At 42.4% G+C, this 24808-nt stretch overlaps 1 protein-coding gene across 2 annotated transcripts; it reads right to left on the bottom strand.

Annotated features, from left to right (window-relative positions):
• On the bottom strand, positions 1-24808 carry ralgapb (Ral GTPase activating protein non-catalytic subunit beta). Of its 2 annotated transcripts, none has more exons than XM_030776692.1 (29): positions 24644-24808; positions 22233-22435; positions 21760-21926; positions 21326-21512; positions 20941-21072; positions 19394-19572; positions 15743-15894; positions 15287-15494; positions 12846-13047; positions 12025-12192; positions 11746-11860; positions 11191-11338; positions 10956-11024; positions 10404-10532; positions 9544-9677; positions 8139-8321; positions 7833-7984; positions 7438-7625; positions 6594-6697; positions 6179-6331; positions 4458-4667; positions 3926-4084; positions 3275-3408; positions 2183-2334; positions 1820-1956; positions 1352-1457; positions 1087-1165; positions 744-892; positions 1-287 (listed from the first exon to the last, which is right to left on the bottom strand). In XM_030776692.1, the coding sequence occupies exons 1-29, from the start codon at positions 24806-24808 to the stop codon at positions 94-96; spliced, it is 4458 nt and encodes a 1485-aa protein (XP_030632552.1). In that variant the 3' UTR covers positions 1-93. The 2 variants fall into 2 exon arrangements, with proteins under 2 accessions (XP_030632552.1, XP_030632553.1); XM_030776693.1 differs by having other exon boundaries at positions 2183-2336; positions 3274-3408; positions 9544-9665.

Genomic DNA, 24808 nt, shown 5'->3' with positions numbered 1-24808 from the left:
TAAAGGCCTTTTCAACGAAGGGACAACAGAACCAAGCTTCTCTCCACTGTAGAGTTGGCGTTTATTTGTGTGTGTGTGTGTGTGTGTGTGTGTTTAGGGATTGAGGCTGGCTTCTCCAACCTCCTGGAACAGTGACGTGTAAAATTCAGGCTCAAGCTGTTTGTTGCGGTAGCGGTTAACAATGTCTGCTATCTTCTGTTTCCGCCTGACGTGGGGTGGACTATATGAATCACTCTCCAGACGTTTTCTCCTGCATGCATTTATCACCGTCTGCCTCACCAGGAACCCTGAGACACAGAGAGAGAGAGAAAGGGCTTTGAATTTACCATCCATTCAATCATACCAACACACACACACACACACACACACTGTGAATAAAGAGAACTTTATCTTGCTGGATACTGGAGAGAAATAGCAGGAGAAAGACCCAGGATACTTTGGACTGCACCAGATTTTTCATCCATGCTAGATTAGTTTGCTCTGATGTATCATAATGTTAACATGCCATATAATTGAAAAATATTTGAATACATTTATTTTCAACCAAACAAACGTGAAGTAGTTAGCTTTGGTGCTCTCGCTGTTTTAATATCCTTTCGAAGAAGAAAAAAGAAAGAAAGAATGAAATGAGAGTGCGGAGTGATAGACAGGTTTCAGGAAGGATGAGTTCTCTCCCTCTCTCCGGGTACAGCTCCTCTCTGCATTTCTTCCTCACTCAAAGCCCTGGTCAGCAGAGCACTCACCGAGCGACCTGCGGCTCACAACCATGTTCTCCACCAACGGGATGACCATGCTGAATTTTCCCATGGCTCCGTGTAGCTTGATCCGAAACAGCCCCGTCTTCAGAGGATGGATGAAAATCACAGGAACGTCCTTCTCCGAAGAGCTGGATCTAAAAGAGAGAGAGAGACAGACAAGCAAAAACACAGGCCATAGAGTGAGGATGGGCTGAAAAAAAGACCTGGAGAAAAGTTGTGTTTTATTCTGGAATGTACTCTGAAAATGCTTACAATGAAGCAGAACCTCCCACTCAGCGGAAAACTGAATAAACCTCAAAACTAAAGGTGTGTGTGTGTGTGTCTATACCTGCAGGAAGCACTGCTGTTCACAGCTGTCTCCACCCCTGTGCTAGTCTCAGCCAGCAACTCAGTCACAGGGAAATTTTCTATTGTGACAGATAATTGAAATTTTTACTATTTTATTAATTTGACCTTTTATAAAGAACAAATTCTGTAAAATTAGGCACCTTCTGTAAAATTATATATGAATATATATAGATATAAAAACTTACCTATATTATGGAGTATGTATATAAAACTTACTTATATAATGGAACATACATATAACGTACCTATATCATCAAACCTCTCCACCCAGACAACCAACACTTTGGTCTCAGGACTCAGGGGAGGAATACTTCTGCCCGACGGCAACTTTTTACTTTTCACTGTAGGTGACTGGAACAAAATTATAACACAGACAGAGACAGAAAGAGAGAAATCAGCATTTTCAATAAAATACATCATACAGTTGTGCTAAGACTGAAACTGTCTGTCTGGGTATTGATTTGAGAAGCATGGTTAGATGCATAGTCACTACTGGGCCCAGTCAAGGGCAGATGGCTAAAGTGACACTGGTCTTGCTCTCTGCTCTAGGAAATGGAGGCAGCAAATGTCTCTGTGGAATAATATGTCAAAACTCCTTCGTTTTTAGTTTTCTTCTCCTTCTCCTGCACTGGATAAAGTTTACAAAGTGGAGAAGCATAAACTGAACACATTTTTATTTTATCTGTGTGTGTATGTGTGTGTGTGTCTGTTACCCGTTGTGTGGGGCCCATGTTGTCAGAGTGGTTAGGGAAGAGCTCCAGTGTTAGATTGGACTGTTTCAGCATGCTGGGCAACAGCTCCATCTGAGAATCAGAGTCTGCTGTGGGGAAACTGTTTTCTGACGACTCCGCTGCAAAAAAAGGGATAAACACCAGTTATTTAATCATCATTATCCATTAAACCTGCTCTGCCTCTCTCTCTCCCTCTTTCTGCTGTGTGTGAACCTTTCATTCACACACAGCAGTGACTGGACAAATGTAACAGTCCAGGCTACCCTGGCTGACTGGATAATCTCCTGAGGGGGTAGATGTGAGTGAGAGAGAGTGTTAGTGGAGGAAAGAAACAGGATGACTCACCAGAGGAGTCGTTTAATGACGGGACAACAAAGGCTATTTCAGTCAGGGCGTCAGCATAGTACAGCACTCTCTTCTCTCCGCTGAACACCCCCCCTCCACTGTCACTCAGACTCACAGAGTCATCTGCAGGGAGAGAGGACACGTCACACACACACACAGACAGCTTTACAGACACAAACACAAACTGAGGAGTACTCTAGACCAACTAACCCTGACTGCAGAGTTCCCAAGGCATGACTGGTTCTGAGAATCTGAAACCGATCGTTCAGGTTTGCAGGTCCTGGAAGCCTGGTTTTAGACTTGAGATTCTTGAAGAGCTAATCCTGATGATTCTAGAGTAATGTTATTGCTTAATCCTCGGAATCCTGAACCGCTAATTGGGAGAGCTAAATCACGGTCTAGTCTAGCCAATGATATAATCTGGAATCGATAATAAATATTGATATGATGCATGCATTTTAGAGCAATCAATTCCAGATTACCTGTTCTAAAATAGATTACGCTGGCTTTGAGAACCAGAAAAAGCCGTAATTAGTCTGGCCACTAGTCTATCTAAAACATTTTACACTGATCAGGAAATTCCAGACTAGTCAATAAAAACTGTGACACACTGAGCTACCTGTTCTCATCTTTAGACTCTAAAAGAGTTGCTCCTGATTTCAGAGATAAAAAAATGAAGTCCACAGCCTGATCTGGTCATTCCTCTTCTACTTCTCTCCAACAGCTGACTGAAGTTTAGCGCGATGAATAGCACCATGTTAAGCTCAGCCAGGAGAGTGTGTTAGATTACCTACTGTGTGTGTGTGTGTGTGTGTCTGTGTGTGTTGCAGTCTGTGTGTGTGGTTTGAGGGTGAAGTGTTTGGCTCTGATGTTCTGGAGAGTGTGTTAGATTACCTGGTGTGTGTGTGTGTGGAGTTTGAGGGTGAAGTGTTTGGCTCTGATGTTCTGGAGAGTGTGTTAGATGACCTACTGTGTGTGTGTGTGTGTGTGTGTGTGTGTGTGTGTGTGTGTGTAGTTTGAGGGTGAAGTATTTGGCTCTGATGTTCTGGAGAGTGTGTTAGATTACCTGGCGTGTGTGTGCTGCTGGGTGTGTTAATGGTCCAGCTGGTGTAGACGCTGCCTGTCCAGCCGGGATGCTGGCCCACCTCCACCGGCCAACCCAGAGACAACAGAAACTCCAAAAAGTGAGGCTGCACATTTGCTGCTGACTCCACGTTCTTTAAAATCTGTGTATACACATACAGAGCAGCCAGAGAAAGAGAGAGAGTGAGAAAAAGAGAGAAACAGACAGAAAGCAAGTGAGAGCGAGAGGGAGAGAGCAAGAGAGAGAGAGAATAGAGAGAGAGAGAGAGAGAATAGAGAGAGAGAGAATAGAGAGAGGGAGAGAGAGAGATTAGAGAGAGGGAGGGCGAGAGAGAGAGAGAGAGAGAGAGAGAGAGAGAGTAGAGAGAGGGAGAGAATAGAGAGAGGGAGGGCCAGGAAAGAGAGAATAGAGAGAGGGGGGGCGAGAGAGAGAGAGAGAGAGTAGAGAGAGGGAGGGCAGGAGAGAGAGAGAATAGAGAGAGAGAGAGAGAGAGAGAGAGAGAGAGAGAGAGAGAGAGTGAGAGGGGGAGAGAGGGAGAGAGACTGTTGAACTGCAGTGGTATTAAATCTCTGTGAGACAGGTAAAGGCAGAGCGGTGAGGAGGAGAGGACGTGACGTGGCTGATGGGAAATGACTGTGGATGACATGAGAAGGCCATACCTCTTGACTGCTCTTCTGTCCTGCTTTCATGTAGAAGATAAACACAGTGTCACATGGTCGGCATGGCAACAGGTCCAAGTACCCGATGTCATCAAAGAAACCCGGTAGAGACGAGTCCAGGGCGATGAGATGAGGAGGTAAACGACTGTTACCAGGCTCCTGGAGATAGAGCACACACACACATAAATAATGGCAAAAACACAAATCTACATTCAAATAATGATAGAAGCACACAGACACACACACAAAGTATCACACACACACACACACCCCACAGTTCTAACGTAAGGTAGAAGAGTTACTCTTCTTCTGTATCAGATGTATCAGTTAAATTATTCTACACATTTAAAATCCTCTGTACCACTCACAGCCACACACAGTTTGAGAGAAGGAACTGAGAGCAGCCTTAGGCATGAGTTGACTGGGAGAGGTGATCCCTAATGCTGGTGACCAAAAGACTGACACAGGAGAATAAAAGAGCAGTACAGAGACATGCAGTGGGTGTGTGGAGATAAACAAGCAGAACCTGTACCTTCAGCGCCTCCAGAGACAGAAAGCCGAAATGGGACAGGAAGAGTCGGGCGGTCTGGAACTCCTGAGACGGGGGCGGGGGCTTGCAGTCTGTGAGGGGGTCTGGGAATGGTTTGTTCCTCCACAGCTCCTCCGTGTAATGTTCCAGGGCATTCTCATACTCAATCTGTTTTACCATCACTCCACGGAGCTTCTCATGCTGCAGCTCCAGCTGAAACACACACACACGCACACACACACAACTATTCACATGTGTGCAGATGAAAAAGTGACAACTTCGGATTAAATGATAAACAGGGTTATTTTATTTTTTGGTATTGAGAATTTTCTGTGGAATAGGTGTCTGATCAGTCAGGTTTTTCTTCTGCCTAATGACATCACTTCCCTCTGAATGCTGAAGAGACAGTGACTCATTCAGAACCTTAACAAAACACAAAGTAAACACCTATGATATCTGTGTTTATGTAGATCTTCCAGTCAAACCATAGACAGACACAAATATATACCCAAAGAAAAAAAAACACTCCTGTGTCCAGTAGAGAGAAATAGGATTATTACAGTAGACCTCTAACAAATTATGACTCAAATACAAATACCTGTCCATTATTTCTGGTGAAACTGACAGAAACGGACTCCTGGTGAAACCACACACACACACACACACACCCACACACCCCTACCTACCTACCTCTCTCTCACTCTCTGCCAAGGGCACCTTTATTCATTCACAAATAAACACAGCAGTATAAACCCCACATAAACAGTAACCAGATCAGCCTGTAGGGTAAAAAGTCTTGCCCCTCAAACCATTTAGGTTTCAACTCTTTGCTCCACTTAGAGACAAATTATCTTCACAGATATCTGGTTGAAAATCAGAGGTTTTAAGCTAAGAGAGAAGGCAATAGGTAGACTCTAGAAGAGGAGCAAAAGGTTTTAGTTGTCCCCTGAAACAGCTCATTATAGTGAATTTCAACCCCCCAAAAAGGTGATTTTGATGAGCCATGTCCCATAAAAAGGGGTGCGTACAACTGTGTTCCCGAACCGTCCGGCTGGTTTTTCCTTCTCATGAATAAAAACACACATGCCTGATTCAGTGGGAGGGCCCATAAACCAGTGTACGACTAAGCCCAAACCAGCAGGACTGGGATAATCCGGGACCAGAGCTGAGCATCCTGGAGTTTCAGTTAGATTGTTAGAGTGTGGAAACATGTCCCCAGGACCTGTACAACACTGTAGGTCTGATCCAGAGTGGATGCCATCTCCCCAACACACACGTTTACACTGGGTCTATTCATAACACTCAGTACCATCCCAACAGTGTCTCACAATGCTAGCGTCCTGGAGAAGTGCTGAATTACCCACAGTGAGAGTGTGTATGTATGTATATATACATACATACATTCCTTATGATATGTCTTTTTTTTTTATTCTGACATATTCTCACTGAGTAGATATTGAATAAAAATGTAATTTTAAGGGTGAGCCTTTTCCCCACATATTTAAATGTGCATGAACTCACAACAGGGTCTGGGTACTTCTGTGAAGGGAAATGTAGCCTGTAGTGTTCTGCCTGTCAGTCAAAACACAGTCAATGAACTCTCAATAGTCTCTTATTGTGAAATTGCTCCTGCTTTGCACCCGAAAACAAGCCAGAATTAATACAAACACATGTATGTGTACTGGGGAAAGTGAATGCATAAACACTAGAGAGTTGTTTCTTACCTCCTTATCCACAATGTCATGCAGGTCTGGAATGCTAAGATCAGCTTTGACAAACGGAATCTTATCCACTTCCTCAGGGAAAGGTCGATGTTTGACGTTAAACCGAATTCCCACATCATTTTTCGGCGTCGGACGACTCTCCGGAGCGAACACCTGCTGTGGAAGAGACAGATGTACCATGGGAAAAATAGATGTACCATGGGAGAGGCGATTTCTGAGGACAGGAGCATTCAGAAGAAACTGTATGTTTTTTGTTTGGGTACAGTCATGGCACTAATAAAAGGGTTTTTTTTTGAGCAGTCTGGATTCTAAATAGAAACATTATTCAAACATATCAAATCTATCTTTTGACACGCTGCCTGGCTTACAAATAAAAAATTCTCCATTTTGATTGGTCACTGAAAGCATGTCTTACCCTCTGATTGACCCTGGCTCCCCTAGGCTGGTGGAAAAGCTGCATGGTCCAGGCGTGGCGGCCTGACATCCCTCTGATCAGCATTGTGACTGATGGAGACGGGTCTGTTGAGTCACACACACACACGCATACATGTGCACACACACACGTCCACACACATAAACACACACAATATAGTTAGAAAGCTAACCACGAACACTACTACTGGATGTGATAAGCCCAAAAGCAGCTAGCCAGTCAGCTACCCTGAGTAACAAATACTGCTTAAGTATCTTGTCAAGAAAGACATCTCTGAAATATGTAAAATACGGAGAATGCAGATTACCACAGAAACTAAGGAAATATCTAGTTCAAAATGTACACAATATTTTAACTTAATGAAGTTAGTAACTTTCAGCTCAACTGCTGCAGACAGGGCACTGCTGTGTAGCCGGTTACTGAATAAGAGTATTAACTTGTTGACAAACTATTTGGTATTACAAATTATTTACAGTATATTTTCAGTTTTTCACAATTACGTTATATTTCTACATAATAATACGTGTTTTTAGCCTGCAGAGCAAAACATACAATAGGTCATTGTGGTAATAAGCATTTTTAACACAGGATTAAAATGCTTGTTTGGTGCAGGCTGCTGATAGCATATCGGATATAGGAAGCATAATTGCAAGATAAGGCTTTATTCCATATATGGTAAGAATATATATGACCAAACCTTTAGACACATGCAATCATATTGCACTACCTGGAGTCTACTTAGAACTTGTGTATACACAGACTATCTGTGTTGTATAAAGTCAACATGTGAGCGACAGAGTGAGTCTGTACGTGATTGGTTACTCACTCTGCTCGTTACCAAGTGGCTGCTCCAGCATGGCCAGAATGACGGAGTTGTCCAGCACAAAGTATCTGAAGTTACTGCGCGTGGTGGAGGTGAGTCGGGAATATTTAATGAGTGTATCCTCATTAAGGAGGCTGCAAGGGGAGGCGGGGCCACTGGGCGATGGGAACGCCCCCAGCACCTGCATTATACTTTATACACACACAAAGATGAACACACACACACACACACACACAAACCCAGAGGGAACAGATGAATGTATTAGAAAAGGCTCAAAGCTGTTACAGTCAAGAAGCTGGGATGCCCTGACAGTATACAGATTCCCACCAATATGCGCCTGCACTTCCATCAACCACTGAACTGTAAGAAACACGTGATTTCACAGGCGAGATACTTACCACGACAACGTGGCCTCGGCCGCATCCTTTACCCTCATGGAGGCGGGATTATGTTCCTTATCGCCTTTGTATTTCACTTCCTGGTCACCTGTCTTTGATTTACTTCCTGAGATACCTAACTCTACAATCTCCAGAACTTCAATCAGACAGTCCTGCAAACCACAAAACACAAAATACGACATCATGAACACCCACCTCAGAGCAGAAACCACCAGACAACATATCATACAAAGGAAATCTAACGCACACAAAGACACTGAGTTTGCATTGGGACTGTCGGCCACAGTAACGAAAGGTTTGTCTTGCCTTTTCGTTCAGCATGTCTGGATGTTCGGTAAGCCAAACGCACAGGCACTGGAAAGCGGCCACGATCATGGAGTGCAGGTCTCTGGAATGGAGTGGTGCAGGTCTGCTACACTGGTACACGATGTATCCGCACACCGAGCTGACCGCTCGCTTTCGGTCCGAAGACTCCACGCTGGCCTTCACCTGAGGAAGACCACAGTCACACACACACACACACACACCGCTCAGCATCAGCTCAGACAGTAATGGCTCTCCGTCTGTTTTCCACACCACCCACAGACTCCTCAGAATGAAACATCAAACAGTCACTTTGTTCAAGCAATAACAGCGAATACAACACAAAATAAGTTCTACAGTTCCTGTAGTTTTCATACAACAAAAAGTCTACAAAAATATTTAATGGTAATGCATGTTAAAAGCATGCTCTTCTCAAAGGAATCTGTGAGGTTAAAAACATCTTGTTTTAGTTCCAGTCAAGTACTGGTCGAACATTGTATCAATGTTTGCTTTTGCTTTTTCCACAGTTACAAATTAAAAAAAAAAAAAAAAGTCAATAGATCAAATTTTGTAGATTGATTTTGTACACAAATAAACAAGAGAGGCAGAACTGGTTTAGGTGTGGATTTTAATCCATTTCAATCTCGTTATTTTTATACATATATATATATATATATATATATATATATATGTGTGTGTGTGTATGTATATATATATACACACACAAACACACACACACACACATATATATATATATATATATCTTGGTTGAGACTGGTTGGTTGAACAGTCAACAGTCAATTTGTAAAGGTCAAAACACTCCTTGGAGAGAAATACTACCACACAACATGTTAATCTGCTCCTGACAGAAAGCAGCTGATTATGGATCAATAAAACACTACTGCTTAGACATCTAATCTGTAGTCTTTATCCCATCAAACTGACTGAAGGGGAAAAAACAAGAAAAAACTTCCCTGTAACAGGTTAGATTATAGTTATTCAACCAGAAGTAATCTTCTAAAAGACCGTTTCAGTCGGTCAGGTCATTGTACCCAGAACTCTGTGACACACACACTGATTCACTGGAGACCACATCTTTTTACCACCATACACACTCTTTTTCCGTTTCATAAAAACGCATCGCAAATACGTGACACCTCAATCAAAACCTCATTCGAAGTCAATATGTCTATTCATGTTTCAGTTTCATGCAGACTGGCTGTGAGTCTCTGTGTAAATGTAACAATAAATCCACAGAAATAATTTTCTAATGTTTAAGGCTTAAAAAGCAGCAGTGAATTTTCTAATCTGCTCCTCTGAAACGTTAAAGATCACAAACATATACGAATGTGACTTTGACATGCTTTTTGACCCTTTGTATCCATGTGCTGCGCTTTCCAGACGATACCTTGGCCAGGCCAGCAAGGAGCTCCAGGGCAGCCAGGGAGATGCTCATGTCTGGCCTCCACTGGGAGTTGAGCCTCTGGGTGAGCAGGTGGATGCTCCGAATCAGGAGTCCGGCTGCAGTGTCTGTGTGGAGAGCTGGGATATGAAACCCCCACATAACGGCCACATAGACCGGGTTAGTGTCACACAGCACACGCTAAAGCCAAGCACGCGCTAGCAGCCGAGAGCTTACTTACACACACACACACGCACACGCACGCGAACACGAACACACTCAGGCAGGCAAAGGCAAACTCTGCCATTTCAGTGGTTAGCAGTACTGGAGTATCATGAAAATTCAAAACAAGAACAAACAAACAAACAACAAAAAAAAACATGTAAGAAGCATCATGCAAAGCAGGAGAAAAAAGTGTTTCTACTTGACACAACCAAGCTAATAACGCTTGAATCGGTTTGACAGAAGAGGCATTTGCAATGACTCAGTCCAACTGACTTCAACAGCAGCTTTCCCCATCCAGTTATGGTTCAGGGTTACAATGAAGAATGACAACACTCTCAAGTCTGTTTGACGACATGCATATAAGCCAAATGAACATGATGCATGCAGTGAAAAAAAAGAAAAAGAAAAAGAAAAAAGAAAAAGAGTGTTTCGCACAAGACGCGTCACATTTGAACAGTTTAGAGGAAAACAATAATCACAAGATGGGAGCTTCTACACAGAAGACTCTTCTTCCTTTAAACACAGCACCTGCAGAGTTAAACAACGCAGGGCAAACAAACTGCATTTCTCTCACTTCACACCCCCGCCCTCACTTTTTTACCTTAACAAACACACAGTTCTGACTGTCCCTCGTGGCTTACCGTAGTCTCTGAGCAGGGCCTGGGCGGGTCTTTCACTGTCAGGGGTGGTGGCCTCAGAGCTGCCTGCACTGGCGTTGCTAATTCCACTGTTATTTCGACTATGGCTCTTGGCCAATGAATGACTACCATCTACACTGCCCTGTTCGAACGACAGAGAGAGAGAAAGACACAGATCGGTATCGACATGGACGTACATTTCAAATTCAATCCTTTTATTGAGGGATATCGTCCTTTCTTGAAGATAGAAGAATGCATTTGTTTTCTAGGGAGAAGCAGTGTTTGGATTAAATTTTGAGTCTTAGGTTTGCTGCCATCACAGCGCATTTCACCAACACCACAGTATTGTAAGTGTCTGCTTTCAGAAAAAAGCGGGGTCACCCGCATGTTACGCAGATGAACACTGTTATGTTGTTGGTTTCAGTGAGAGAGTGTACTAAAGCCATAATGAGTAAGGTAAATACCAAAATACACAAGAACACTGTTCCGGTTTCACCCATTAACTGTGCCAAAATAAAGACTGTGCAAACACAGGCGGTGCCAAAAGCGACCTACTTACCACTTCAGCCTGAGCACCTATTGACTCTAACAGAGCAGAGTCCTGCACGATATTCAGCATTGCAGCTGTTAACGGGGGAGGAAAAAAAGAAAAAAAGAACAGAGAGCCAGTGAGATTTGCACCTGCAGAAAATTGACATTTGGATCAGTGATGTTTACTCTGTAAAAAAAATTCACACATCAAAGCGATTGGTCAGTTCAGCAGAATTGAGTATTGATGAGGTGACCGTACCTAGGATCATCTGCGTATTGATTGGGTCTGTCTCTGTCTGTAGAGCACCAATCAGGATATTGACCAATCGCAGCTTCAGGGAGAGGAAGGTCACTGCCTTGTCGTGGAGTGAGTTATCATCATTACTGAATTTGCCCTCCAGAAGAACCTGAACAAAACATTGAAAAATACAGTTGCTTCACAGACAAAAAACATTCTGACTTAATAATTTCATAAGTTCATGGTAATAATTTTAAACTCAAATGCTGTCAGTGGCAACAGTAATCAAAACACTGACTTCGGTTTTATTGTGTCTTTACAAAATTCTGTCAAACATGCACTAAACAGCAGAAGCTAACTGAGTTGAGTTTTGGTATGGCATGGCAGCCCAAATGCACGGTCAGGTCACAATTTCAGAGTGTAATGCAAGGCATAGAGTTTGACTTAAATATTTTAGTGTCCGATGATTTGAGCCAAACTTGTTGAGGTTTTAATGAAAAACTGCAGTCCCTGATACACAGAGAGGTATCTGTTTATTTCAGGTGTGAAGATATAGATGTAAAGATGGTGTTTCACCTCCGACTTTACGTTGCCAAAGTGATGTGGCAGAGGTAACATTGAGAGCAGGATGTGAATGGAGGCTCGTCTCAGTTCAGTGGGATTCACATACGATTTAAACTTAGACAGCTCACTACAGAGAAAAAAGTAGGAGAGAGAAAGAGAGCGAATTAAGGCTAAAATACAGACTCTGTATTTTATTTGTTAAATTCCACACAGTGAAGCTGGACAGTGGCAGAGCCTGTAAAACCACTGTTTGGAAACGTTTAAACTACAGCAGCATGTGGAATTCCTTACCGATCAGGAAGAATGGTCTCCAGTGCAGATATGAAGTAAGGAACGACCACGTTGATCCCCTTCAGATCGGAGCAGAAGAGAGCAGAGGAGTTGAGGATGATGCTAGCTAAAACAGGCCGACAGATGAAGTCTGAGATCTGCAACCCCTGGATCAATACCATGTAAAACCTGACAACACATTAGAACAAACAAATAAAAACACGTCTATACCAAAACCAGAGACAAAAATAAACAACTAACTCAAACTCAAACTAACAAACTCAACTTTCTTTAAGATACGATTAAGACTACATACATTTGTTTTCTCATCTAAAAATATCTGAGTTTTGAGGTACATGGAGAATAAAACAGTTCCTCAGATACATGACCGTAAACAGATGACTGCATAATCAATGGTGGGAGATTTTATGTCTCTGGAAAAGTCCTGAACCGGCAGACTGGCCAAAAAGTGCTGAGTCTGCGGCTGGACTGATACTCAGGTAGACTGGTTCTTTAGGGAACAGTACCTAGACAGGTAGACTGGTTCTTTAGGAAACAGTACCTGGACAAGTAGACTGGTTCTTTAGGGAACAGTACCTAGACAGGTAGACTGGTTCTTTAGGGAACAGTACCTAGACAGGTAGACTTGTTCTTTAGGGAACAGTACCTAGACAGGTAGACTTGTTCTTTAGGAAACAGTACCTGGACAAGTAGACTGGTTCTTTAGGGAACAGTACCTGGACAGGTAGACCGGTTCTTTAGGGAACAGTACCTGGACAAGTAGACTGGTTCTTTAGGGAACAGTACCTGGACACGTAGACTGGTTCTTTAGGGAACAGTACCTGGACAAGTAGACTGGTAAGATCTCCTCGCCCGTTTTCTTGCTGCAGAAGATCCTGCAGAGTGTTCCGCAGGCTTCTGCACGGCCAGACTCGTAGTTCTCCGGGAACTCGTTGGCATCAAACATGGGGTTTGACACCATGGTATCTGTGGACATCTGAGATCCTTTCCTACGCAATTCCACTCCAGCCTGGGTCGCAAGCGCTAACAGAGAAAGACACAGAGAAAAAAAAAGAGAGAGAGAGAGAGAGAGAGAGAGAGAGAGAGAGAGAGAGAGAGAGGAAACTACAGTGAAAGAACATCTATGTGAGTGCCTCCATGTGTTATCAACAAAGAGACTGAATGTAAAGGAAAATATTTTTGCATTTTATAAAATTCTAGGAAGTGTTTGAAAAAGGAATTTTATCACGCTTAAAACAACATTTTGCCTTTAAAAGTGTGAGCATTAGTGCTTGTGTATGTGCGTGCTAATTTGAGAGTTTATAATCCACATTGACATGACATGTTGTTTGAGTAAACTCTTAATATTTCGGTTAGTTATCAAAATAGGTCCTGTATTTTACATTCAGGTCATGAACTAGATGTCAAAGGTTCCGTTTCTGTAACCTCACATTCGCCATAGCCTACATTATCAGGTCATGTTTTATTGCATTCTGGTGCATTGATATTTTGAGCACACTATAATACAAGCAGATGAGAAGAATGGACAGAAACCGCACAAGTCTTCCTGTCAGCCTCCCTGTGACATAAGCAAAGCATTTGAACGCAATTTTATGTCAGACAGATGCCTAAAAAGGGCGTAACAACACGAGAACAAAGCACCCGAGCTGGGTTTCGTTTTGTCAAACAAATGCTCACAAAAAGGCCAAATTGTGTTTGTCAGCGCCTGAGAGTAACACGGTAAGGCACAATGTGTTCCAAACAAACTGCACACACACACACACACTCAAATCCACAACATGCAGAAATATCCATAACAACAACAACAAAAAGAAACCAACTTAAAACGAAACCAAACCAGAAACAAATCAAATAAATGATAAGAAAACAATAAGCTGCAAAGTATAAGACCCAGGCTAAACTGAGAATAAGGTAGTTGGTAGTTGGCTGTGTTTTTTTGGGAGGAGTTTTGTTAGTACAGGTCCTTGACGTGGATGATATGAACTGGTTTGTAAGATGACGTGGGGAGTTGACTCCAGACAAGGAGGATCAATCGCAACAAATATTCCTTCATTTAGAAGCAGGAGACACGCAAATAAACGTGCACCTGTGTGTACGCACATACTACCCATGATACAGAATGTTCTAGAATATTTGTTGCTTTTGAGCCAATGATCTTTGGGCAGCAGTCAATAAGGTCCCACCCCCACCCAGTCCAAAAACCAAAAAAAAACTCAAGCAGTTGCACAGTCAAGTCTCTGGCCCCAAGAAAACAGAACGGCAACAATGAGGAGGTGACAATGTCAACGCAAAAAAAAAAAAAAAGAAAAGAAAAAGAAAACAATCAATAAATACACAACATAAAACTAAAAAAAACAAAAAACAAAAACAAAGGAGGGGGAAAAAAAACAACCTAAGGAAAAGTAAAATTAACCAAATGATTGCAACTGGTAAAGCTTGTGTTTCCTACTTACAAGATTTATAAGAAAGAAGAATTTGGAAATATGTTGCTGCAAGATAACAGAGATAAAAATGGAAAAAAATCAAAGGTCAGCAGTTATAGGTCAGTCTCCAGAGAAGAGAATGGCTCAAAATGGCTCCTTGCTTTGCTTTTCTTATCATTTTTATAAATAGTTCTAAAAGCAGGAGGGGAGTCAAGGTAGCGGCTTTAAACAGAATATTTCAGTTAGAGTCCAGATAACAATCATGCATGAATTTAAAAAATAATAAAACAAGCAAAAAAATAAAAATTAATAAACAAAACAAAAAAACATGAAAACATTTACCTAGAACTGTTTATAAAATTAAAGTTGTTTAAAGTTCCAGAAAAGAAGTAAATAAAATTAACAATTCAGCTCAGAATACAATTGAAATTGTATTTAATTCCAACATTTACAATTCCACAAAGTCAAATACAGTGCCTGATCATCTGGAAAGAAATTACCAGAAGTGTGAAGTGATGGATCTTGTGTCAGGGTTCTTGTCTGTTCGTGCTATTTAATGATGTACAGACCAATGGCTGTTGTTTCCAGATAACTATCCTGAGCTGAAGGATGCTAGCTTTGATTTACGAAGTGGAGAGGCTAAGTCGCACTTCGTTAATGACACCCTAAGTGTAATCTTGCAGGTAGGAATTTTCTAAACGAAATAAAATAAAATAAACCCGTCTCCCCCTGTATTGTCGAGTCAGGAAAGTAAAAGAAAAGGAAACCTAAAAGAGCTGTTAAAAAAGTGAAAGAGAATTGTACACATGTAATAAGTGCAAACCTGTAGCAGATCTTACCAGTCATGCTGCTGTCTCTGCTCAGACCAGAGTGAAGTTTACAGTGCACCAGAGCTGCATCAAACAGCCACTGACCAAACAGATTCAGGACACTGTTGACCTTTGGCCTTGTGGGGGCAGGCAGAGGTCGCGGCTCTGAGCTGGTCTGGTTTGGGCTGGACAGAGGGGACGTAGAGGAGGGCTGATGGGAAACCTTGGACTGACCAGTCTGGGAAGACAGAGACAACAATGACAAACAACAATAAGAAAAGAGGTAGATTAATTTTTGGAGAATTCCTTAAAAAGTTCACACGAGGATGACACAAGCAGACTGATAACCAGTTTGATAAGCACATTTCACATGTGGCTTGAAAAGAATGACATTACTCATACTGTAAAAGCACATGTATGTGGGTGTGTGTGTGTGTGTGTGTGTGTGTGTGTGTGTAAAGGGTGGCCCTCTGTGGATGGTCATACCGTTGAAGCCTTGCTGGTTGTCTTGGTAACACCTGTTGGGCGGTGTCTACGGCTGTGAGGGGGCGTGGTATTGGTGGTAGTCGGGGGCGGGGGCATGCTGAGCCTGTTAACTGGGGTGGGCGGGGCACTGTCTGATCTCGGCCGTGAAATGCCTAAGAATTCAAATGCAATGGAAAAACGAGGAGGAAAAGCAAAAAAAAAAAAGAAAAGATGGAGAAACAGAGGGCAAAATATTAAAAGACTACTCTGTACCCTTGTTTACATAAAAAGTCATCAAAGCAGCATGTTCCCATTTACTCCATGTAAAACAAACAAAAAGACTGCAAACAGATCATGCCAACACTGATCCAAGGTCAGAATTCTGGGAGGCTCTATCATGGACAGACAAACCTACACACATCGTGGCCACTCAAGACCAGGTCTAAGAATCCATTCCCCTTAGATAAAGTTCCCATTCAAAACCCCAGGATCGGACATCCCTACCTGCCAGTGGATCGTTTTAGCATGTCAGTGGTAGTTTACCCTACTGCTGACAGCCAGTCTCATACAGAGGGCTACCACAACACTGCCACAGCATTGACAATAACTCCAAAAACCAAACAAGTCAACACTTAACTGAGGATCATAAAACACCCAAAGCCCCCACATCAATTCAGATCAACGGGGACAGCACAGACAGGGCTGGGCGATGATTCCTGTCTCTGTGATGCAGTATTTTTGCATGAAGTTTCATAATTGGCTGCTATATCAATCAAAATGTTTGAATTTCACCATCAAGTCTCATCAAATTTCGGAAACTACTGTCTATCAGTGATGTGCATTATTCTTCATCCAAAAGCTGAGACTATTCACTTAGTCATTTATCACTGTTGTCTTTAAAATGCCTACAGCTCAGCAAAATAAAGTACAGAGCCCCCTAAAACCCCTCGAAACAGCACAGCTAGTAGCAGTCACAGCTCCACAGCTCCTACTCCATCACCTCAGACAAAAGCACGATTGCTTCAGCGATAGTCAGACACTACTCTCTGTTTGCTTTCACAACCAGAAACCTCTTTGTCCTCTATTGCTCATTTTAGCCTGTCCTGAGAAAAGCAAGAAATACAAAAAATCATCAATGTATAAATGACAGGAGTGAAAATATTGAGATATTGTTTTTAGTCCATATCGCCCAGCCCTTGTTTATCATACAGCGTCTCTATGGAGCAATCAAAGACATATCAGCAGTTTGAAAGCATGTTTTGACATGAGATTTAACCCTGCATTTGTAATAATGTTTAGTACATTTTGATTGGGTGAGTACTGTGAAATTCATCAGATTAAAACAAACCCTGAAAACATTTCTGTGGTATTCATATACCAGTCAAAACCAGTGCAGCATGTTCCACAGATTTCCAGTACTTACTGTTCAACCAACACAACAAGTTGCGCAAACCTAAGCCAATTAAGAACAACAGGAGTGAATAAGACTTAAGTGGGTGGGTTGTGGTTTTTCTCCCAAATACCTTCAATTCCACATTCAACCAAATATAGTATGTGAGCATTTTAAATGCAGAAACCCTCCAGTGTAGCAGCATTAATTCCCCTGAAATCTGTGCATGCTTGCGGGTTGGTTCTGTCAAACGATTTGTCTGGTTTTCTTGTGAGGATGAATTTGGAATTCGTCTGTCTCCGTTCCCTTCCTCATAAACAATCAATAGAAGTGAACATCAAATGAAAGGCTCCTGCATGAATCGACACACAGATCAGGCTAACCAAACAGTCTGTAGTCATACAAAGTTTTGCGTATGAAACATGCAAATCAGCCTCAGCCGGATCAGACTAAGCAGTAGGTGCTTGCTGTAAACTGTTTGCTGTAAATAGGACCACATGTTTGATTTTAGGTTCAGCTTTTGGGTCCTGACAGGGCAGCATTTGCGCATGCACTGGTTTCAACCAGCCAATCAACCTTGGCCAACCCCAGCCAATCCACAAGAAGCTTTCTTTTGATTGGTCATGAGCACGTCACTCAGTACCATAGGATGGAAGTCTGTCTCGAAAATTGTTCCTAGAGACTGCAACACCTGAGAAAAAATGAGGATCAATTCAAAAACCAAACATATACACGATAAAACGAATATACAGCAGACTTATAAACACAGACATGTTTTACAATCAGATGAAATGGACCCAAAACAAAACAAAAAACCCACCATGATTGCCAAGACACAGTAAAATAATGTCTCTCTGTGAAACCAAATCTTCTGTCATTTACCCTTATAGCCCTGTAAGAGAGACACCTTTTCCCTCATTGGACTCTACCAGCAAACCCCTGTCATAAGAAATCGGGCGCATCATGTTTTTTTTGTGAGTTGTTAGTCATTACTTGATTGGGTTTTAGTTTTAGTGTACCTAGAGAGGGAAGTCTGTCTCGCACATGGCTCCTAGACAGAGACACTCCTGAGGAACAAACAAAACATTGCTCCTTAGGAAAGGAGTTCAAACGGTGAGGAAAAGAGAGAGCTCCTAAGGAACACGCAAGCAGCCACCAACCGCTTTACTGTGACCAGGCTTACACGTGTTCAGATAAAAGCTCAAGACTAGGTGATTATATTTGAAGCAAATAAAAGCCAAAAATATAATTTCAGTAAATATGACCTTAACAAAAACAAATCATGTTGGCGCAAACAACTGCAGACTATGATGAAATTGGTAATAATGAGTACACTGACTGCCTTGGATATCATTTTGTGCAAAGGCGATTAGAGATGGTAAAAAAAAAAAATCCTAACTCAAAAACTTGTGTAACTAAAGCTTTCGGTTTGACTCATGCTCCTCACACGTGTTTACACATGGAAAGGAGGCCTGTAATGTAGTATGGATTTTGTATGACAAGATCAGTAAGACAGTCATTTTAAACAAACTCATGTCTGTTTATTGAGACCAAACCACACAAGGCTGAAAGCTTAAGAGTCTGTTATGAGAAAGACAGAGCGGCAAAAAGAAGTCGTCACACACAACGGCAGAAAGACAAAGCCCTGCTTCTATTTGTTGACTTGTTCTAAAATTAAACTAATCCCTTCATGTACTACCAAACAGATAAGAAATCTTGTCCGTGTTCAGCCAAATGAGTCGTGATTTCCAAAAGAAAAAAGAAAAAAAAAAGCTAACTTTTCAGAAAGTTTTATGACTTTATGATGTAGTTTGTCTTTAGGACGAGTAAAATTCAGAACAAATGGTAATCCTGTAAGCACTCTGTCTTTCTGCGTTAAAGCGACCTCTTTGTGAACTCCACACAAGAGCCAACAGAGCCAAAATCATTGCACCCCCCTACAGCCCCAGATTTACATGAGTGAGCAGAGGAACACTTTTACAGAGTACCATAGGAGGGCAGTCTTTCATTACTCTCCACTTTCTTAAAGACCGCAACACCTAGGGAGGGGAAAGACAGCAACTGGTTTTTCACAGAGACCTCGGCATCAGTCAGGACGCTCACAGTTACCAATGCAGAAAGCGATGGATGGACCAGAAAACAAATGGACAAAGCAAAACAAGTGTAAAATATGAAAAAGGTATGAGACCTAGAGACAGAGGATGTTTGTTGAGGTATTGGGGAGTAAGGAGGAGTTGTGACACGGAGATGACTGCCGCGTCTCGGGGATCAGGTGACCTTACCGAGAAATGCGTCCACGAGGCAGCTGATACCCCTCATGGCCCGGAAGAAGATCTGAGGCAGCTGTTTGAGGCAGGGATGCTGGATCACTTCCTGGGGCACACTGTTGACCCCTAAGAGCTGCTCCTGGAACTTAGGGGTGGAGCTGACGATGAGTGGGTTACTCAGGTCCACTGGGTTACTGAGGAACCAAAGACATTTAACATACTCACTCAGTTACACAACATCCATACAGAGGAGAACACCATAAAGAAGCAGTTTAGGCAAGAATGGTACTAACAGGATAAAAGTAATTTTTTCAGCCTTACCATTGAGAACAAATACCTTTGTTAGAGCTGGTTTTGACTATTTGGATTTTAAAAAGGGGGATATTTGGGTCATCGATACAGAAACATTAATCCTTAGCACGCCATCTTATACAAACATAAAAATACAGCTGAACCTTGGTGTTAATTGCACACAGCAGTTCTTCACCTTAATTTCCAAGGTTTTAACTCACACGCGATTTCACAAAACAACTCACAGATGTGTCTCACACAGTCCAGAGACGAGGAATGTACAGAACAGAACTCTTTTTTTTTTCCTTTATTCTCAACAGGAACAGCATAATGATCTGTTAACTATAACGTTTCAGCATGTGAACATTTATTATCTTTCTTTTGTTATTACTTTTTTTTTTTGCTTCTGTAGTTATGTTTAGTACTTTAGAAGCCTAATCTCATCTGGTGCTTTGCTAACATGATCTAACTTGACTAAAGATACAGCAGATTTGCCTTGCAGACAATGCTTTAAACATCATATGTTACAAATGATATGTCAAAGGCGGAAGGGTCAAGAGGGTCCTTTTTGCATTTTAACATTATTTGAAAGGAAAAGGTGGCTTAATATTACCTTTTAGCTGCTACGTGCATTTTTAGGTTGATGGAAATTTAAAGATGTTTTATGTATTGCAACTTTTATCAATGCATGCATTTATTTACAGAACTCAAAATTACTTATTTTGCCAGATTACGTCACATAGCCATTGGTGTACTACTGGATGAATTTAATGTAACAGCTTTTAAATTAACTTACTCATTTTCTATTCTGTCTCCTCATACAGAGTCAAAGATCATTTTGTCAGAATTCAGGTAAGAGGTGGCATACAGGGATTTTCATATCAGAAGAATAAATAAATACATAACACACATAAAACTGACAGGTTATCCATATGGAACAGAGAGGAAGCAAAATATTTAATGTAATAACAATAAGCCTAACATAGCATATGTTGTTACTTAAACTGAAGTAGGTTAAATGAAGCTTTCGTCATAGAGGGAACTAGTTTGCATATGCCTAAGGCCAGCAAATGATCCAGTGCACAGACAGCTTCTGCAGTATGGGTTTTCCCCTCACACCTGCACACAATGTTTTACAGCAGTCCAGACACTGAAAAAAGCCAACCTCACTCAGATTTTCCTCTTTCATAAACTTTCTCTTTTTCATTAATGTAAACCACAGACAGGAGTGTTTCCAGGCCTAGACAGGTCTGAGGTGATGTGCTGCGTACCTGAGAATGTGTAAGAAGCGATACCAGGTCTGGGCCACACAGTCACTGTCCATTTCGGCGGGAATGAGGCTGGCATCTTCCTCTGGCACTTTAAACGGTGGGAAAGACGGCCCGTATGTGAAACGCAGCAGCCTGTTCAGAGAGACAGAAACACGGTCACGGTTTAAGTTCAAATCCAAAGCCTACGTTTATCTCTTCACCTCAACTGACATACAGTGTGAACTGAACCTCAAAGTCATCAGGTCAAAACAAAACGACCAACATGTCTAACATTTTCATTTCTGCTTTTTTATCTGTAATAATCTGTTATAATGCAGACAGTCCACAAGCACAAAACCCTAACATTCTCTGCGTCTGCATATGATGTCAACGTCGTCACAGTTACCTGGAAGTGAGGGCGGCGATGACCTTGCTCCACTGCTCCACCACGGGAGGATGGTGTCTCCAGTTAGCGATCATCTCCCTGGCAGTTTTCCAGTACGGAGGCGTGGGAAAGCAGCGCGTGCAGGCCAGAAACCAGACCTCAAACAGCACGCTAATCAGCTTCTCTGCAAGTTTCTCTGCTATCCCCCCTGAGACAGCCAACAGAAACAGGCAAAACACCCTTACACAGGCAAAGAAACCATCATCACAGTCTGGACGTGTGTGTTCCTAACTGCTACGGAGATCAAATGGGTGAAGATGTCCTACAGTTGTTGTGGAAAGTGCTTTGATTGCTATGCATATGGACCTCCTGCATTAGACAGGAGAAGCTGTTTTCTATGGCCGATGAGGTCCCGTAATGGGAGGGGTGGATAGAGCATTGCTATGGTTACTGACCTCCCACTGTGGGCGGGGCAAGCAATGTGTCATTTATGCGCAGCAGGAAGAGTAGCAGCACCTCCCAGGTCTCTCTGGCCATAGAGGAAGAGTCTCTGGCTAGCTTCTGCACAGCTGACAACACCTGCTGACACAACCTGAAATGCATAGGGCTGAAATGCTCAGGCCTGCAAGAGAGAGAGGGAGAGACAGAGAGAGAGAGAGAGAGTGGTGGAGAAAGTGGGGCGGAGGAGAGACAGAGTGAAAGAGAGAGAGAGAGATTTAACTTCCTACTAAAAGTGAGCTTTTTCAATAAACTGTTCCTGTTGGAAAGTCTATGAGCTCAGACTTCACTCCAGCAAAAAAAAAAAAATGAGCTGGCAAAAATAATCTTCTGCTTGTCAAGTGTAGTCAGAACATTTTTCTGGGAGAGAACAGCTTCCTCTGAGGTGAGAAAAAAAGAACAGCATGTTTGATTGGTTTGTTTTCTGTACCTGGGCAGAAAGAGGTTGTGCAGATGTTTGAGGATGGTCTGAACATACAGGTTGGGCTCTTTGATTATGGGTTGGGGTATGGAATCTCGCGGTGACACCAGCGCCATGATCCAGTCGGTATAAACGTCCACGCACAACTTCACCGTGTCACCGTCCAGAGGAAGGGTCAAGCCATAACACAAAACCTCCATCGTCCATTTCACCTGAGGGGTCAGAAGTCAGAACAACAGCCGCGTGACTCAGACGGACATGCCCGCTGCCTTATCAGAGCTGTTATTTGTGGCTCAGGGGCGGAGCCTACGGCCTGCGACTGCTGAGCGAACAGCACCCAAGAGGAACATGGCTTCTATGGCAAACAATAGACTTGCTGCCCCCAGTTCTCAATCCTTGGGGAAACATTCGAAACCGAGGCTTTTCTCCTGACTTCCGCAGTGTGATAAGCAAGACTGTTAACCCTTCTCTAACTTCTCTCTCTCAGTTCTATATCTTTCTCTGAATCAGATTTCCTCACTGTTTGCACATTCCAGACATTACAATCTGAACGCTACACAAGGACTCCGGCACTGCAAACGTAAACAAATATATAGGCTAGCATGTTCTCACGGCTATACTAGAGACTTATCGGTGTATGTATCTAAGTGTGCGTTGTGGCTTAACTACCGACCTGGTATTTAAGAGGCATGGCTTGAGCGGGACTCTGCTGGGATGGTTATCTGCCTAACGGGAAAGTATGCAGGAAACAAAGCACAGCAGCCAGGCTGAGTAAGGACAGAGGTGCATACTTTGGCGGGAGGCACACATTTCTCTCTCTGCTGTCAATGGGCACGGGGCAAAGGCAGGGAGGGCGGGGCCGTCTTCGGTTGAGACGGGAGCCGAGATCAGGGAACAAGGGGCATTGTTAATAAAGAAAAAAGAAAAAACTAAAAATCACTGGCCAAGCATGCAAGCATATGGGGAATACACAGGATATCCTCCTTCTGTTATCGTACTGCACAGAAGCCTGCAGAAACCCCAGGCACAATAAAACAACACGGCAGCACAGAGGGAAGTCTGTACTTCACAAACACAAAACCACACACACACAGCAGAGTGAGAGTGAGTATTTAGCATACTCAGTTATGGTACAGATGAGCATGGACCTGCTTCCCCATTAAAATAAACAAAAAAAAAAAAAAGGAACATGCGTACATCCACCCCCCCAACCATAATACGAACAGAATCAGAAAAACTATACCCTGAGCATACCTCAATCCTGCACATGAGACACAGACCTCAGCTAATCTCACTCTCTGCCAAAAAAACCCACACACATTATAACAACACTTTCATTTACACAAACACTTTTATAGGTCAAAAATCCAGTGCTGAAGACTTCAAAAATGCCCACAAACAAATAGCAAGACTCAACAACAGACAGCCAAAACCCATTTCTGACAAACAGAATCAGCACTGACAAGACTGTCAAGTCCACTCAACATAGCCTGAGCAACTGACTACATGTAGTCAACCCAAAAATGGTGAGAAAATGTTAAGGAAACAAGTAAAAGGACACTATATTACATTATATAACTAATGATGTTTGCGATAACATCTGCCTTCTTGGGTGAGGAAATAAACCGGTTTGTGCTTAAAGGTAACATAACAGTGACCAAAAACAAACTGGAGACAGCAACACAGAAGTGAGAGACAGGCCTCCTTCAATCATCCAGACTTGGGTTATTTGAATGTATATGTTTTAAAGCCTGAAGGTAAGGATACAGCAGTGTTGTTTGACAAGATTATAAGCTACAGAAAACAAAACTGGGCCTGGCCAGAGAGGGGGGAAGAACACAAACGCTCTGTACAAAAATAGATACAAACAGTGCAGAGCAAGAAGACTGAAGAATTTGATTATGGCAAGCTTCTCCTAATTCACAATTCAATCAAACATATCCGTTCCTCTGCAAAGCACAAACACTAATATCTCATATTGATTTGAGCCACACAGAGGCAATGCTTTAAATGGCATACTTCACCTTTACCAAGGAACAAATGATAGATGAAGTGCCTTTTGTAACCTATTCCATGATGTTTACCAGGCTAAAACTTAACCAACTGTTTACGCTAATACAACACTGAGTTTCAATACCAAAAGCCAGCGCTTCAATCTTGACAGAAGCCTTATCAACAAGACAGCTCCTGAATGGCTTTATGCTCAGTTTGTTTTCTGCCTCTCTTGGAAATCACTTTGGATAAAAGCCTCTGCTAAATGAATAAATGTAAACGTAAATCCAATAAAACGAGACAGAAGACAGCTTCTGAGATCAGCACCATAGTCATTCTGTGACCAGCAGTTGTTTACATAAAATACTATTTTTCACTCCATCACAAACACACACACACACACAAACACACATACACTTCTCCCATACCTCTTTATCAGTCTTAAGGATGCTCTCTGAAGTTGGGCTACCCAGGGGACGGACCACTGCGTTAGCCACCTCCCGACCAACTCCGGGCGGGTAAGAGTGGAGCACGCTCAAGTGACCCTGGTCACTCTGGACCACCAGGTGTAGGGACCTCCACTCGGAGTACAT

Source organism: Chanos chanos, chromosome 6, assembly GCF_902362185.1.
Source record: "Chanos chanos chromosome 6, fChaCha1.1, whole genome shotgun sequence".
In the NCBI taxonomy this organism is placed as follows: domain Eukaryota; kingdom Metazoa; phylum Chordata; class Actinopteri; order Gonorynchiformes; family Chanidae; genus Chanos; species Chanos chanos.
Note: the sequence above shows the minus strand (reverse complement) of the source record. Positions and strands in the feature narration are given on the sequence as shown.